General features: G+C 36.0%; 1 protein-coding gene across 1 annotated transcript in view; it reads left to right on the top strand.

Moving 5' to 3' along the window:
• Positions 1–15588, top strand: part of LOC149829696 (actin-interacting protein 1-2-like) — a 73604-nt gene that overhangs the window by 25736 nt on the left and 32280 nt on the right. The window contains exons 2-3 of the mRNA XM_090015257.1: positions 1854–2015; positions 6091–6274. Coding sequence (XP_089871383.1) covers positions 1854–2015; positions 6091–6274 — 346 coding nt within the window. The remainder of the gene's footprint in view (positions 1–1853; positions 2016–6090; positions 6275–15588) is intronic.

Genomic DNA, 15588 nt, shown 5'->3' on the forward strand with positions numbered 1-15588 from the left:
TGAGATACTATTTTGAAGAACGCATATACTGCGTATTCGAACATATATATCCGACGATAGTTACGAGGCGAGCGCGTGAACACCGAAGTGTCCTAGAGGGCTCAACCAAGAACTAAAGCAAGATACTACTTCAGAAAGTATATTCTATATACAAACAATCAAATACTTGAGAGAGATGGTTTAATGAAGCGAACTTACTTCAAATCGTGGAAGAAACGGCTCCGGGTTGCTTCTTTGGCTTCGAGCCTTCCTTCGAGAGGTCAGACTAAGTCAGATGAAGCTGACTTAGTTGAGAAAGAGGTAGAGCAGGTCAAGCTACTCAACCTAAGTGGTTTGAACCTAACAGGGTTCAATCCAAGTCAACTGGGTTCAGTAGGTTCGAACTCAGCTCAAGTAGGCTAAATCTGGGTTCAGAAATCCAAACCGGAATCTGGACCAAAAAGGACTTTGACTTTGACTTTAAACCCAACTAGGTTCAAGTCAAGTCAACTGGGTTTGGACCAGGTCAAGTGGGTTCAGACCCAGGTCAGGTGGGTTAGGACCAGGTCAGGCAGGCTCAGGCTAAGTCAGGCAGGCTCAGACCAGGTCAGGTGGGCTCAGGTGGGCTAGGCTAGGTAGGGGAGGTTTAGGAGAGAGAGAGAAGGCAAGAGAGAGAGAGGGGGGGTCGATTTTTATGAGAAGAGAGAGAGTGGGGAGGGCTATTTATAGCCCAAGCCCACCTCCTCTTGGGTTTTCTCATGCCCAAACTACCCCCTTGGCTTCTTTTTAATTCCAAGAGGTTCCTTGGTGTGGGGCCCACTTGGATATTCCATGGAATATTTTTGTGGGTCCCACCAGATATTTTCTGAGGAATATTTCTGTGGGTCCCACCAATATTTCCGTGGGTCCCGCAAGAATTTCGGGTTTCCGGCGATTTTTTCCGAAAAACTCTGAGTACGCCATTTTCTTCGTATTGACGTAACTAAGAAAGTTGGCTCGTACGAATCTATTGATTTCGTTTAGTTAGGAAGTTATGGCTTCCCGAGTGTTTGAGCATATATTCGCGATTCGACGAATATCCTAAGTATAACTGGCTCGCAGGAATTGATTCGTTTCGCATTCTGAGAAGAAATGCTATTTTTACCGGTAAATGCCTCATGAATTTTATTCAGATATTTTCTGAAAAATTGCGGGTCTTACACAGAGTGCAAGCAAAATATGAGGGACCGACAATCTGCCGTCGGTGATGATTTTTTATTCTTCTTTGGGTTATAAAAAAATATAATAGAAAAAAAATAGATACCAACGGGAGATCCGCTTATCTGGCAAGAGCAGTTAGTGCACGTCACTTGTGTTGGTTGTAAGTTCGAATCCCAATGGTACTGTCGAAAAAAAGGGAAAAAAAAAGTAAATGCGTGTGACCCTGTCCACTAATAACCTAACAGGCTTATACGTTTGGCACTCAGAACCGAACAAACTTTTTTCTCTTAAACAGTTTAATGTTGCTAATTCCATTTAGTGCACGTCACATGTAGTTTTTTTATTATTTATAATTGAATCATTTGCACACAATTAAAAAATGACAAAGCAAGCATGCATAATGTTGCTAATTCCATTTTCTTTTGATACCTCAAAGAGTAAGGAAAGGGTGATTTTTTTGTCTTTCTATCATTGACATTCTGTTTATGATAGAGATAATATCTTTTTTTTTTCTAGCATTATTTACCATATGTGAAGTTTGATTGAGATTGCCTTGATATTTTACATTTAAATTTGTTTCGGTTGTATTTTGTGCTTTGCACAATTTATAGTTTAATCCATCTTTGTCATGGTGATCTCCTTCTCTTTGTTGTATTTTTTGTTTTTGTTTGTAGGTGGGATTCAGGATCAACTGTTGGTGAGTTTGACGGTCATTCAAGACGTGTCTTAAGTTGTGCATTCAAGCCTACAAGACCTTTTCGTATTGTTACATGTGGAGAAGATTACTTGGTGAATTTCTATGAGGGACCACCATTTAGGTTCAAACTGTCACAAAGGTTAGTCTTGTTTATGGTTTTAAGAGATTGATTTATACTATATTAGGTCAAGGATAGTGCAAATTTGCTAAAGGTTCAGCTGTTTTAACATAATTGTTTTGTATGAAGAATCCTTTGGTACATTGTCTTTCTTTTTTGGTAAAGGTATGAGGATCCAATGCAGGAACTGAAGCGTGACATGTTAGCCTGTCGAAGCAAATGAAATTCTAATAGCTATTCAGTATATGATGTGTTAGCTTTTAAGTAAATAATGACCATTCTCAAACTTTAGGAGTGCACTCTGGCTTGAAACATTACTATAACGTTTAACTTGCAATGGAATATAAAATCATGGTATAAATAAGTGTTCCTAGTATCTTCATGCTTGAATGACATTTTCCAAAAGCAATGCACATGATGTAAATAATATTTTCTCCAAATTGTAAGGAATTATGTGCTCTAGTGAGGGAGATGTATACCTGCCCTTTATCTGATGTGTAGTCTGTTTAAAACTAGTAAGAGAATTAACTAATAACATCCAAGGGGAATATATCAGGGTATTGAAGATAACATTTAAACTATTATTCCTAAAATGGCCAACACAGGTTTAAATTAACTGCACCGTCTAGGTAAATGTTTTAATATAATTGATCTTTGTTCTTGTAGGGACAGGACTACCACTTTTTCTACCAAAAATCTAAACAGATTTTTCAAGCCATAACTAGAGAGCTTTTCTGTCCTAGAGGATGGGCCCTGCTGGTTTCCATATCACAGTTCATATCTTGATAATATTGCTTCAAAATACATTATAACTGCCAAGCCCCCTTCATGAGAGCGATATAGTTATGAATCTAGTCTGAGCACATCAGGAACACTTACTAATTTAGGTCTCTCTCCCTCTGTGTTTAAGGCTGGAAGGTTATAAAAATGGCAAAAAGCAGAAAATATGACAAGAACATGAGGGGCTTGGCAAACTTTCTTTTTCTTAACAGTTAACATAGGTTATGGATATATAAATGATAAAAGAGTAAGTTAACCGATAAGGGAAAAGGCTACTAACAAATGACGCTTCTCTAGAAAATCTAATTGCACATTCATAAAGGTTTAAGTTTCATATATACATATGGATTCATACAGTTTGAGGATTTGATTAACATATTTGTTAGATTTGAAATTAGATCAAACTAGATTAGCTTTCTATTCAAAGTAATTTAAACATGTATCTCTATTTGAATCTTTATGGCTATGGCCACATATGAGAAAAAATGGAAAGAATGGAGAATGGGGCATGCCAAGATTATGTCTTGGGTCATTAGTAGTCTTGATATCAAGAAGTGCTTGAGTCTAGCTAAATTTGAACATGCAAATAAATATTTGCATGAGACTATCTTAAGAAAATGTATTCTCTTAAATCTATGTCACATGGGTGCAGGTGCAGGGGCAGGGGTGCGACACTTTAAAAAAACTTGGGTGCGGGGATGCGGCAAAAAGTTGGACATAAATGACCCTGGGTGCATTGACTGCACCCAGGGTCAGGTTGATCGCATCGGGTGCGGGTGCGATGTGAGTGCGGCACCTAGTTGAAGAGTCCCTGTGACATACTCTTAAAGATATTACCCACATTTGCAACTTGTAAGACAAGGTACACACTATGATTCAAGGAGAAAAATGTATTAGAGAATATTTTAGTAAGTTGTTCGACCTTTGGAATGAGTTTGCTCTTCTTGAGTCACAAGGACATTATCCCAAAGACATAGAACTCCGTCAAAGACAAATTGATGTGAAACATTTCTATCAATTCATCAATGGTCTAAGACCGGAGTTTGAGTCTACTAAATCGGCTTTTCTTCATAAAGGAGAAGTTCTCTCTATTGAAGAGCTAAGTATAAAAGAAAATAGACTAAAAAAAAGACATTTAAAGATGATGATAATTCGGTCATAGCCGTGTCTAGGCTGAGAAACCATGTCCATGCTTACCAACTACTACATTATAACTATCACATTATAAGAGACCAAACAATGATAGCTATGGAAAGCAAGACAATGAGTTTGAAAAAAAAAATAAATTATTTGCTATTATTGTCGTGAACCGGGGTATGTCAAGATATATTGTCCTAAACTAAAGATACCCTATGAGAAGAAGGTAGCCTCCGTTGCTCAAGAGTCAAGTGAATTCAAAGCTACACAAGAATCAACTATTGAGAGCATGTCCTTGACTCAAATTGTAGAAGCTCTTCAACCTCTATTCAAAGGAGCTTCACCAACCGAAGCTACGGTCTCTTCTGTTGGCATCTTTGATCCCAGTAAGTCTCTTTGGCTTCTTGGCTCATGTGCCTCATTTCATATGACACTAAATTGTGATATTTTATCTGGATGTCATAACTCAAGCGAGTCAAATGTTTTTTATTGTTGATAGAATATCTCTTGAGATAAAGGGAATAAGAAATTTTGAAAATATTTTAAAGAGATTTTTTATTCAAAAAATTAGATATATTCCCAAGTTAAGCCTAAATCTTTTATTTGTCTCTTAATTATGTGACCTTTGGTATAATGTTTCTTTCTCTTCTATTGGTTTATGAGTGCGGGATCGTCTCTCAGGGAAGCTGATTGGAGAAGGCTGTAAAGAAGGAGGTTTATACTACATAGATTTTTTGGAAATACCTAAGAATACTTTTTGTTATAATGTTTAAAAACTGAATTTTGGATTTTGGAGCTCCCTAACCAAAATCTTCTGAAATATTATCTGCATGAATGCAACCAAAACTGATTGGAGCTCCCATGTGGCAGGTCATGAATCCCCTTGTCATTTTGTGGTTGATGTATGCTTCAAAATTGCCCTTCATATCTTCATCTGGTCTGATACCATCTTCAGATTGATGGTAACATGATTATGTTCCTTTGATGTGTGAAAGAATATGTGGTGTGTGCGAACTGTGAAACAAGGTAAGAGAAATGAGTGAGTGAGGAGGAAGAAGAAGATATAGGAAAAGAGAGGAAGTGAGAAAAGACAAGGGAGAAAGAGAATAGGGCTGGAATCGTGCCCTATCCCTCTCATATTGACCCTTATAAAGGTAATTTAAGTCAGTTTACAAAAATGCCCTTCATAACTATATCTTTTGACCTATTGGGTCTTGAATACAAAAAAGGACTTCACTAGCCAATCAATTTTGACTCTCATGTAATGCTTCCTTATAACATATTGTACTTCAAAGGATAAACCAGAGTTGCCAGTTGGGGAAGCGATTCGGGTAGCGGAAGCGGGAAGTGAGGGGGAAGCGAAAAAAGGAAAAAACAAAAAAAGGAAAAAACAAAAAAAGGAAAAAAAGATGCATTTTGGAAGCGCCACGTTTCGCGCCTCCGAAATACGCTTCGGAGAAGCATGCTTCCCCATGTCCTATGGTACTTCCGGTAACCCTGGGATAAACCTCTAAACTGGTCATCATGATGTATATGAACCCTTTATTTTTGTTACCTCATTAATTCACTGGTCTGCACTCCAGTTAAGCTAACCAAAACAGAAAAAGTGAAAAAGTGGAAAACTTCCCTTAAGTATCCACTAAACCTGCCATCTTTTGATCGATGCAATTGGATTGAGTGTTAGATGTCTTCATCCTTCTAAGATTTTAATTCATGGTAGCCTCTTGGTTCAAGATAGAACGCAGAAACATAACATTTATTCAAGTTTCCTTGCATTGCTTGTTTGGCCCATCAAATATTGTGCATTGGTGTGATTTGGCTACATTGTTTACAAGATGCCTTTCCCCATTAATTGTTGAAGCATACTCTTTATTTTGGAGCAACAGTCGTGTCCTTGATTTGCAGAGTCCAATGCAAAACTTCTGGAAAAATGTTCTAGGGTTCATATTAATTAACATCGAGTGCTTGGTATTTTTTCTTTTTTTTTTTCAAAATTTCTTGTAGGAGAAATGTAGTCATTATTTTAATTTTATGTCAATGATAAAAAACTCATTCATGGCATTGTAGCAATGTAGGCTTGTGGCCATAATAAAATATAATGTTCTGAGGAAGATGTTCTTGATTGTGTCTTACCGAACAAAGGTAGTATGTAAAGGAAACATTATTGTTTGAAGTGCAGGGAACATTCCAACTTTGTCAATTGTGTAAGGTTTTCTCCTTATGGAAGCAAGTTTATCAGTGTAAGTTCAGATAAGAAAGGTATACTATATGATGGGAGGACAGGAGAAAAGATTGGGGAGCTATCTGCTGAAGGTCACAATGGTAGCATCTATGCTGTTAGTTGGAGTCCTGACAGTAAAGAGGTATTTATGATATTCCTATGCTATTTTCATTATTGATTAATAATTATACTTCTAGTGGTGGACTTAGGATGCAAATATCTACATTGAATGATATCTACTTTTTCCTTTTTCAGATTCTTAGATTGATAATATGAACATTTTAATTGGAACACAATTAAATTTAAATGTTAATCATATAATCAAATGCCTGACTAATGGAGAGTTTTTCTTCTACTTTTTTGTTTTTTGGTTGATCGAAGAAGCACATTCATTTATCTGTTGAATGAAAGTTTTATACAATCTGGTTTACCTATATTCTAATGGTCTCCAGCACCATACTGGTTCTGATGGGGCTGTACTTGTCTGTATTACAGGTGTGAGTGGAAGTGTTAATCCAAAGTTTCATTGTGTGCTTTAGTCTGCTTTACTTTGGTATTGATAGAAAATTCTTTCATATTTTCTGTGCAGTTGGATAAACCTGGTTGAGGTTATATTTGTCACAAAATGGCACGGATCCCAATACCCTCCATAATGGACTCCGAGGGTCAAAACATAATTCATTTGAACAAAAACATAAGAACTAAAATGAAACACAATAGAATGTGAGTAAATAACTTCATTAATAAAGAACAGTAAAAATACAAAAAAAATACATTTTAATCCTCATTACAATACACTAAAAAACACACAAGAAGCCTAAAACCATGGTTGCTAGTCGAGGAAGCGGGAAGCGATATGTGAAGTGGAAGCGTGGCACTTTCAAAATTTTAGGAAGCGGGAAACATGGGACGACTTAAAAGCGAATCAAGAATCGTCTCGAAAGCGAACCAGAAGTGAATCTGGAAGCGACCTAGGAAGCGAGGGGGAAGCGAAAAATAAAATAAAAATAAAAATACAAAAAAAGGGAGGAAATGCAGGGAAAGCGAAGGAGAAGCGTGCTTCCCATAAATGGGAAGTGTGTTTCCTATAAATGGGAAGCATGTTTCCCATAAAAGAGAAACGTGCTTCCCATAAATGGGAAATGCGCTTTTCAAAAAAATTGGCGCTTCTCAGTGCGTTTTGGAAGCGCGACGTTTTACGCTTCCGAAACATGCTTCCCCACTAGGCTAGGTGCTTCCAGTAACTCTGCCTAAAACTACTCATCACTCCCTCACCTTACAAAGGCACCCACCCACCCATATTTATAGAGAAAAGAAGGAAGAAGAGAGAGATTAAAGGAGAGAAAAAGGGAGACCACACTAACCATTGGACCATAAGTCAAACAACTAGTCCAAGTCAACCAAAGTTGACTTAACTTTAAAGTATATATATCAGAGTTACCGAAAGCACCTAGCCTAGTGGAAGCACGAAATGTTGTGCTTCCGAAACGCGTTGGGAAGCACCATTTTTTTTAAGAAGCGTGCTTTCCCGTTGCTTACCCCGCGCTTCTCCTGCGCTTCCTCCCTTTTTTCATTTTTTTTTATTTTTATTTTTTCGCTTCCCCCTCGCTTCGTAGGTCGCTTCCGGTTCGCTTCCTAGGTCGCTTCCAAGATGATTCTTGATTCGCTTTTAAGTAGTCTCACGTTTCTCGCTTCCTAAAATTTTGAAAGTGCCACGCTTCCTGCTCCTGCTTCCTCGACTGGCAACCATGATATATGTTAACGCCCCCGCTCAAACTTACATTGACTCACTATAAGTTTGCAATTACAAAAGGAATCCCATTACACAAGATATCGACATGTTCTTCTATAATACAAATTCTTGAAGGAGCTTCTAGATCTTCCTTGATATGCTCGAAAGGTCTCTAGAATCATCAATAATGCCAATATTTTAAAGAGTGCAAAAGGAGCAATCCAACTAAAAATAACTATATATATATATATATATATATAGAGAGAGAGAGAGAGAGAGTAATGGGTACGTGCTAAATAAAATATGCTAGATGAAACATGCTAAATGAGTTTTTCAGGGTTTTTTTGTTTTATTTTTAAATTCTAATCGTACAAATGTGATCTATGTACTTGATTTTATAGGGTTCAACTCTTTAAGTGTTCGATTCTGACACATGAGCGGGTTTTTATAACGTTTAAAAAATCACCATTCCAAAATCTTTGTTAATTTTTAGGCTCCAAATATCATTTTTTTCATCCAAAACACATGATCCAAGTGTGGATTCCTCGTAAATTGACCATGCCCAACACATTTATGGGGTCAGAACTGCAAAAAAAAAAACCCACACCAAAAGAGCAGAAAAACCCATTTAGCACATTTCATTCGCATATTTCATTTCGTACACACCCATCTCTCTGTCTCTCTCTCTCTCTCTCTCTATATATATATATATAAATGACCAAACACGCCAAAAATACAATACATATTTAATAAGACATTTTAATAATTTTCAAAATCTTTTAATAGTAAGAAAATTTTTCAACATCAATTTTGAAAGTCATTAAATTTTTATACACAATATTCATTGAGAGTCTCACCTCAATAGATAATTTTACGAAATCATAGTTCTTGATTTATAAGAGAACACAATTGCATATTATCAAAAGAAGAGATGCATGCATAAAATATCTCAAAGATAAACGTATAAATCATTCATCACTTTAAACATTCATGAAAACATGCATTATTGAAAGTCAATACACACATCTATCTCGAAAAGCACATTAATGCATGAAATATGAATTCTCAAACAACATCAATACCATGAATAAATAACTCACAAAAGAGTTTAACCCACACAAAAAATATTCATAAAGCAGGGTTTTTCAAAACAAGTAGCCATATTAAATGTACAACAGAAATAATGGGGAAGTTCAAAATCCCACGTACAAATCATAACAAGAGATATTTTGTAATAATGACAAATATTAATAACAATTTAAATCTCAACAATAGAAACAATATCTATAAATACACTCAAAATATTGCATCCTATGCAACCAAGGCATATCATGATGTAAATCACCCAAGATAACTAATCATGGAACACATTTAAAATATCTTTAAGCATGCAATTAAAACATATTCAATGCAAAATGCATGAAGAATTTTCAATAACCATTTCCCAGACAAGGGTAAATGAGTGAATTTTTTTTAGAAATTTTGTGGAGAGATTTGAAAATCCCACAAATATCAAGAAATGATATTTTGCAAACCTTCACAATAGTTCGACCACCATAAGCAATTTACCTCGCTTGACCTTCAAACCTCAAAATTCAAGTGTAATAGCTGCTAGAACAAGAGATCAATGACAATGCTACTTATGAGCTTAACAAACACACAAAAAGTGTGAACATCTCATCTATATAAAATAACACTTAAATAAGAGACAAACCTCAATGTTTCAGCTACTAGAAAAAGAGCATAATACAAACACACAAAAAGTATGAATAACCAATGGGTGCACCTAACTCATTGCAAACAAATCTTTCTTGTCTACGTAAAATGACACTTAAATAAGAGACAAACCTCAATATTGAAGTGCATCAGCTACTAAAATAAGAGTATAATACAAACACACAAAATGTGAATAACCAATGGGTGCATATAACTCACCACAAAAATATCTTTTAAATAAGAGACATAATAGGAGAAGACACGAAGTAAGAGAGCTTGTAATAAAAACAAACTAATGTCATCAAGAAGGATAAATGTATCAATTTTAACAATCTTTCAAACACCATATTTTCAAAATAGATAACCATCACAGATAAACATAATTATAAGTATTCATAATAACATTGTCCAAATAAACAAATGAGTGATATAACACACTCATAGAACTAGAGATCAAACAACCGTCAATTAGAGCCAAACTATAAGGCGACAATCTATACTGATAAGAAAACCAAGGTGCACACAACTCACCCCAACAAGCATCTCTTGTTCAACAAAAGCAACATGGATGTAGATACCAATCAAACCCAAGACAAGTGACAACACATCACTCATAACCTTTGGGAATCTAGACTAGTAAGATGACATGAGGTGCACACATAACTCACCTCAACGGCTAACTCTGACCCAACAACAAGGCCAAAAATAAATGGCGCATCCTAGAAAAATCTATGATGGACAAAAAACAATGCCAAAAGAAGGCAAAAAATACTCACGGAAATTGTTTTTCAAATAAGTGAGTTCATATATAAAAGTACCGATTTGAAAAAACAAAGTTTTAAATCAAATCCAATAAAGGTAGATGAAGACTTAGAATGAATATAGTTCAATCATATGCACAACAATATGTCAATTGATGCAATCACTTCCAACACAAGATGTCTCATGACAAATTTTACAAACTTTGACAAGCAAATAATGGACAAGAATCATGCCCAATATAAATAATCTGCATAGATGTGATGAAATTATGATGTTAGAGTATCTTTCAAAAGATAATGGAATCATGAATCCACCAATCAAGAAACAAGTGCACTAAGGCACATCATATACAAAAGATCCAATAAATCTCAATAAAAAGACAAAAGTATATGATTTTATTAAAGAAAAGCTTCTAAGAAGCTAGATCTAAATCATTAGTCTACTATTAGACAATTGATGACAAACATATAGAGATTCACAAAGAGCTATATAACTATCAACAACCATGAACTCATATATATCATACAAAGAATTTTATCACAATGTAACAAATATAAAATCTTTAAGAAACATGCAATGAAGTATCAATGCACAAGAAAGAAACCGCTAAGGGTTACAAAAGTGCACAAACAATCAAGTCACTAAGCTACCAAAAAGCACATAAAACTACTAAGGGCTAAGCAACAATCATACAAGAGTCTTTTAAAAAATATAAGTTTTATTCATAAAATGCTCAAGAAGCATACACAAGAACCCACTAAAAAATATAATGCATAATAGAGAAATTAAAATATGCATTCGAGTTCATGATGACAAATCATGCTTATGCCATCCAATAATAATCACAAAGGCTACATAATTAAAATCATGCATGGTCACATAGTTAGAATCACCAAAGAAACATCACTATATATTAAAAATCCCAAAGATAATCTATGTAAATACATACATTAAGAGACACAAAAAAAAAATGTAAAAAATTAATATTTTGCAAAACATGAAACACATAAGATTTTAAGAAACCACATATTTTTGCAAAATATAATTTTTTCAATATACATAACCATAATCTAAAAAATATATTAAAAGACAATAATTTCTATTGAGAATGTACGGTACGGGTCTGGTTCTAGACCCAAAATGATTCTTTTGTATTGTATTTACATGGTTGGTGTTATCGGGTCTGGGTTGACAGACCCGATCCAACTTGTATCATATATATTACATTGAATATAGGGCACAACCTCTCATTGAGAATCGTGCCAGTCATTGCTGCCTCTCCTTCTTGCAAATCCCTTTCTCTTCTGCTGTGGATGAAGATCTGGTCGAAGGTGCGTGACTTCTAACATGGTATCAGAGCAGGCTGAGAAGTAAATACTAGGTCGAGTTCTCTTCTTCCTTTCTTTGATCCAAGATCTGATCTTATCAGATCAGATTCTATTCTCCTTCTGTCCTGAAAATTGATCTTATCATATTGGGTTAAAAATCTCTCTCTTAAAATTTTTAAACATCTTTCTTCCTCTCTAAGTTTTCGATCTCTTAAAACTGAATCTGTTCACGTCAAACAGTCTGGTCAAGTCAAACCAGATCTGTTTTCTTAAATCTTGATTATTTTTTTTCCTCTTTGATGCTGGATCGGATCGTTCCAGATCTAGTGTTTTCGTTCCAAGCCAGACTAAATTAGATCTGGCCATGGCATATTGATTCTTCCCTTCAGCAGCGTTAAATCAAATCTGATCGTATCAGATCAGATTTGTGTTTCCATTTAAACTTAGATCTCTCTTTTGTCTTTCAAGTAAAATCTTATTCTCCAAAACCAAATCAAAGTTTCGGTCCATACAAAAAAAAAATTCAGATCATTAATTTGTCGTGTTCTACTGATTATTTGTTTCCCTGCAATATTATTTTCGTAGCAAAAAGAAAAAAAAAACAAATTTACATTGCTGGTAAATCAAACTGCTGGTCAGAGTGTTCTTTTGTTGTCCTTTCACATGGATTCTCCCTTCCAGTTTCCTTGGACAACTCATATAACTACTTGACCTGGAAGCGACAAAGTTTTCCTTTTATTAAGAGTCTGGATCTCTCTGGATATCTTGATGGAACGATCCATGCACCACTAGAATTCATCCTGCAAGAAGAGCGAGATGATAAAGGGGAGGTTTCCAACAAATTGATTCATAATTCAAAATTTGTAACATGAAGAAGAAAAGATCAGGCAGTTGTGGCTTACATTACCTCTATGCTTTCCCATGAGATATTAGTGGCCATCCTAGATGAATGTTCAGCCAGAGAGTTGTGGCAAATATTGGCGCAGACTTATTCACAGATTTCATAAGCTAGGATTTTGCATTTAAAGAGAGAATTTCAGCTTTTGAAGAAATAGAGTTTATCAGTGACATAATACATGAACAAAATCAAGAGTATTACATATCAACTAGCCATGGTGGGTTGCGTAATTCTTAACAAAGAAAAGGTTCAACAGGCACTGAATGGTCTGGGTTCTGACTACCACATGTTAGTCACCTCTCTTCTATGCCTCCCTTCATTGCCCAGTTTTGAAGATCTACGGACTAAGCTACTACAATATGAAGTTACCATTAGGGGCGAGAAGATGACCCTGAATTCCAACAACCATGAGGTACTTGTCACATGAGTAGTATTAGGGCGAGGACGTGGGGGCTTTTGAGGCGGGCGTGGACATAGAAGAGGTAATCAAGGAGGCCGTGGGCTTTTTCCCATACCCTACATGTCACCTAACTTGTATCCAGGGAACCCTATAAACATCCCGACATGTTTTCAGTGTAATAAAATGGAGCACATTAAAGCAAATTGCTGGCATAATCCGCAAAACAAAGGCAAGTTTAATGGTGCTGGGCCTTCTACTAGGGGACAATCAGGAGACGACCGTAAAGGAGATGAAAAGAAAAATGTGAAGAATCTTTTGATTTTCGCTCTTTCAGAATTGAGCTTCAAGCAAACTGAGTAGGAGACTTGGTACATTAACTCCGGGCTGCTGCACATGTGACATGTGATATTGGTAAGATTTATTAAAACCGGAGATGGTGTTCTTCATCCTATCTCTCATGATGGAAATATTTTCCTTCTACTCCCCAATTCCTCATTACCTTTATCTGATGTTTACCATTCTCCTAGTATTGTTAAAAACATTGTTTCTGTTTCTAAACTTGTCGATGATACTAATTCTTTTGTCGAATTTACTCTTTCTGTATGTGTCAAGGATCTTCTCACGAAGAAGACACTCGTTGAAGGAGAACGACAGGGAAACATGTATGTCTTCAAGGAGTCTCTTCTAGTTCATGATGCATCAATAAATTCACAACCAGTTCGTCCAGTGTCATTCAAAGTTTGTTTTAGTCTATCTCAATGTAATAAGCCAGAGATTTGGCATCGTCGTCTTAGTCATTGTAATCATTCATTTATTGAGAAGCTTGTGTCTAGTGGACTTGTTCCGCAGTCTAGTTTGAATGTCGAGGCTGATTTTCTTCTTTGTTTCCGTTGTCAATTATGTAAAAGTCATGTTCTTCCATTTCATTCAATAAATCAAAGAGATTTTGTGCTTTTTGAAATTGTCTATTCTGATGTCTGGAGACATGCCCCGCAGTCTTCTTTATTGGGCAATCATTATTACATTACTTTCATTGATAGTTACTCTAGATACACCTGTATTTATTTTATCAAATATAAATCTGAAGTTTTCAAGCTTTTTTGCTCATTCTGTGCTTTAGTTTGTAATCAATTTTCAACTAAAATTCAATATTTTCATTGTGACGGTGGATGAGAGTACTTATCAAAGGAATTTACTGAATTTCTCTAAGATAGTGGAATAGGTCGTCGAATATCTTGTCCACACACACCACAACAAAATGGTGCGGCTGAAAGAAAATACTGGCACATTGTAGAGAGTGCGCTGAGTATGTTGCATAACACTCACATTCCTTTAAACTTGTGGATGAAAGTTTTTCATTCAGTTGTCTATGTCATAAATCGACTGCCAATGAAATTGTTAGCAGATCAATCCCCTTATTTTACGCTATTTACACTATTTGGGGTTCATCCTGACTATAATGAGTTGCGAGTGTTTGGCTGCATATGCTATGTTCATATTGACAGTTCTTAACGTGATAAGTTTCAGAAAAAGGCATGCAGGTGTAGGTTTGTTGGATATGTTGATCAATATAGAGGATATCACTGCTATGACTCCACTACCAGTCGCATCAGAGTTTCATGGAATGTCGTGTTTGACGAGACTCATACTGATGATTCAGGAAGTACAGAGGGACACTGTAAGGATGCTAAAAGTTATCAGCCATGGCTTGTTGCTGAGGTGCTTGATCAAATGGTGATGCATGACGTACCCTCATGTCATACACTATCTGCAGAACAAAATAGTACAGGTGTACACCCAGAAAAGGAAATGTCGACAAACACACAAGATATTACTATGCCTGTCATTTCAGATGTTACAAAGTTTTAAGGGATTACCTATGTGCAGTGAAACAAAGACAAAGTTCAACGACCTATTGTGCAACCCAGGAGGCTTGAGAGGATTCACCATCCTATTGAAAGATGGGTAAGTTATGACAACTTCTCTACAGACTTACAACTGTTCATCTCCCAGATTGAAAAGCATGATGAACCTATCAGTTTCTCACAAGCATCTATGTCAATCAAATGGGTTGAGGTCATGAATGAGGAAATGAAAGCTTTACATGAGTGTGGGACTTGGGAGATTGTTCCTAGACCATCGAACAAGAATGTTGTAGGATCTAAATAGGTCTATAAAATCAAGTATAAACTCGATGAATCCATTGAACGCTATAAGGTGAGGCTAGTAGCGAAAGGGTTCACTCAAGAATACGGGCAAGATTATGCCGAAACATTTAGTTCTGTGATCAAGATGGAAACTATTCGATTAGTTCTGTCCTTGTCAGTTCAGTATGGATGGACTCTAAGTCAACTTGATGTCAAAAATGTATTTTTTGCATGGCACTCTCAAGGAAGAGGTGTATATGGAGCAACCCTCTAGTTATACCAAACATAGCCCCAACACGCATGTTTGCAAGCTACGAAGAGCCATCTATGGGCTAAAGCAGGCCTCCCGCTCATGGTTTGATAGTTTCTCTATTGAAGTTCAGAGACATGGGTTCGATCTCATCTTGATCATTCGCTTTTTATTTTTCGAGATTGTCAGGTACGCACCTTAATTCTTATATATGTGGATGATA

Source organism: Nuphar pumila, chromosome 8, assembly GCF_984573655.1.
Source record: "Nuphar pumila chromosome 8, dmNupPumi1.hap1.1, whole genome shotgun sequence".
Taxonomy (NCBI): domain Eukaryota; kingdom Viridiplantae; phylum Streptophyta; class Magnoliopsida; order Nymphaeales; family Nymphaeaceae; genus Nuphar; species Nuphar pumila.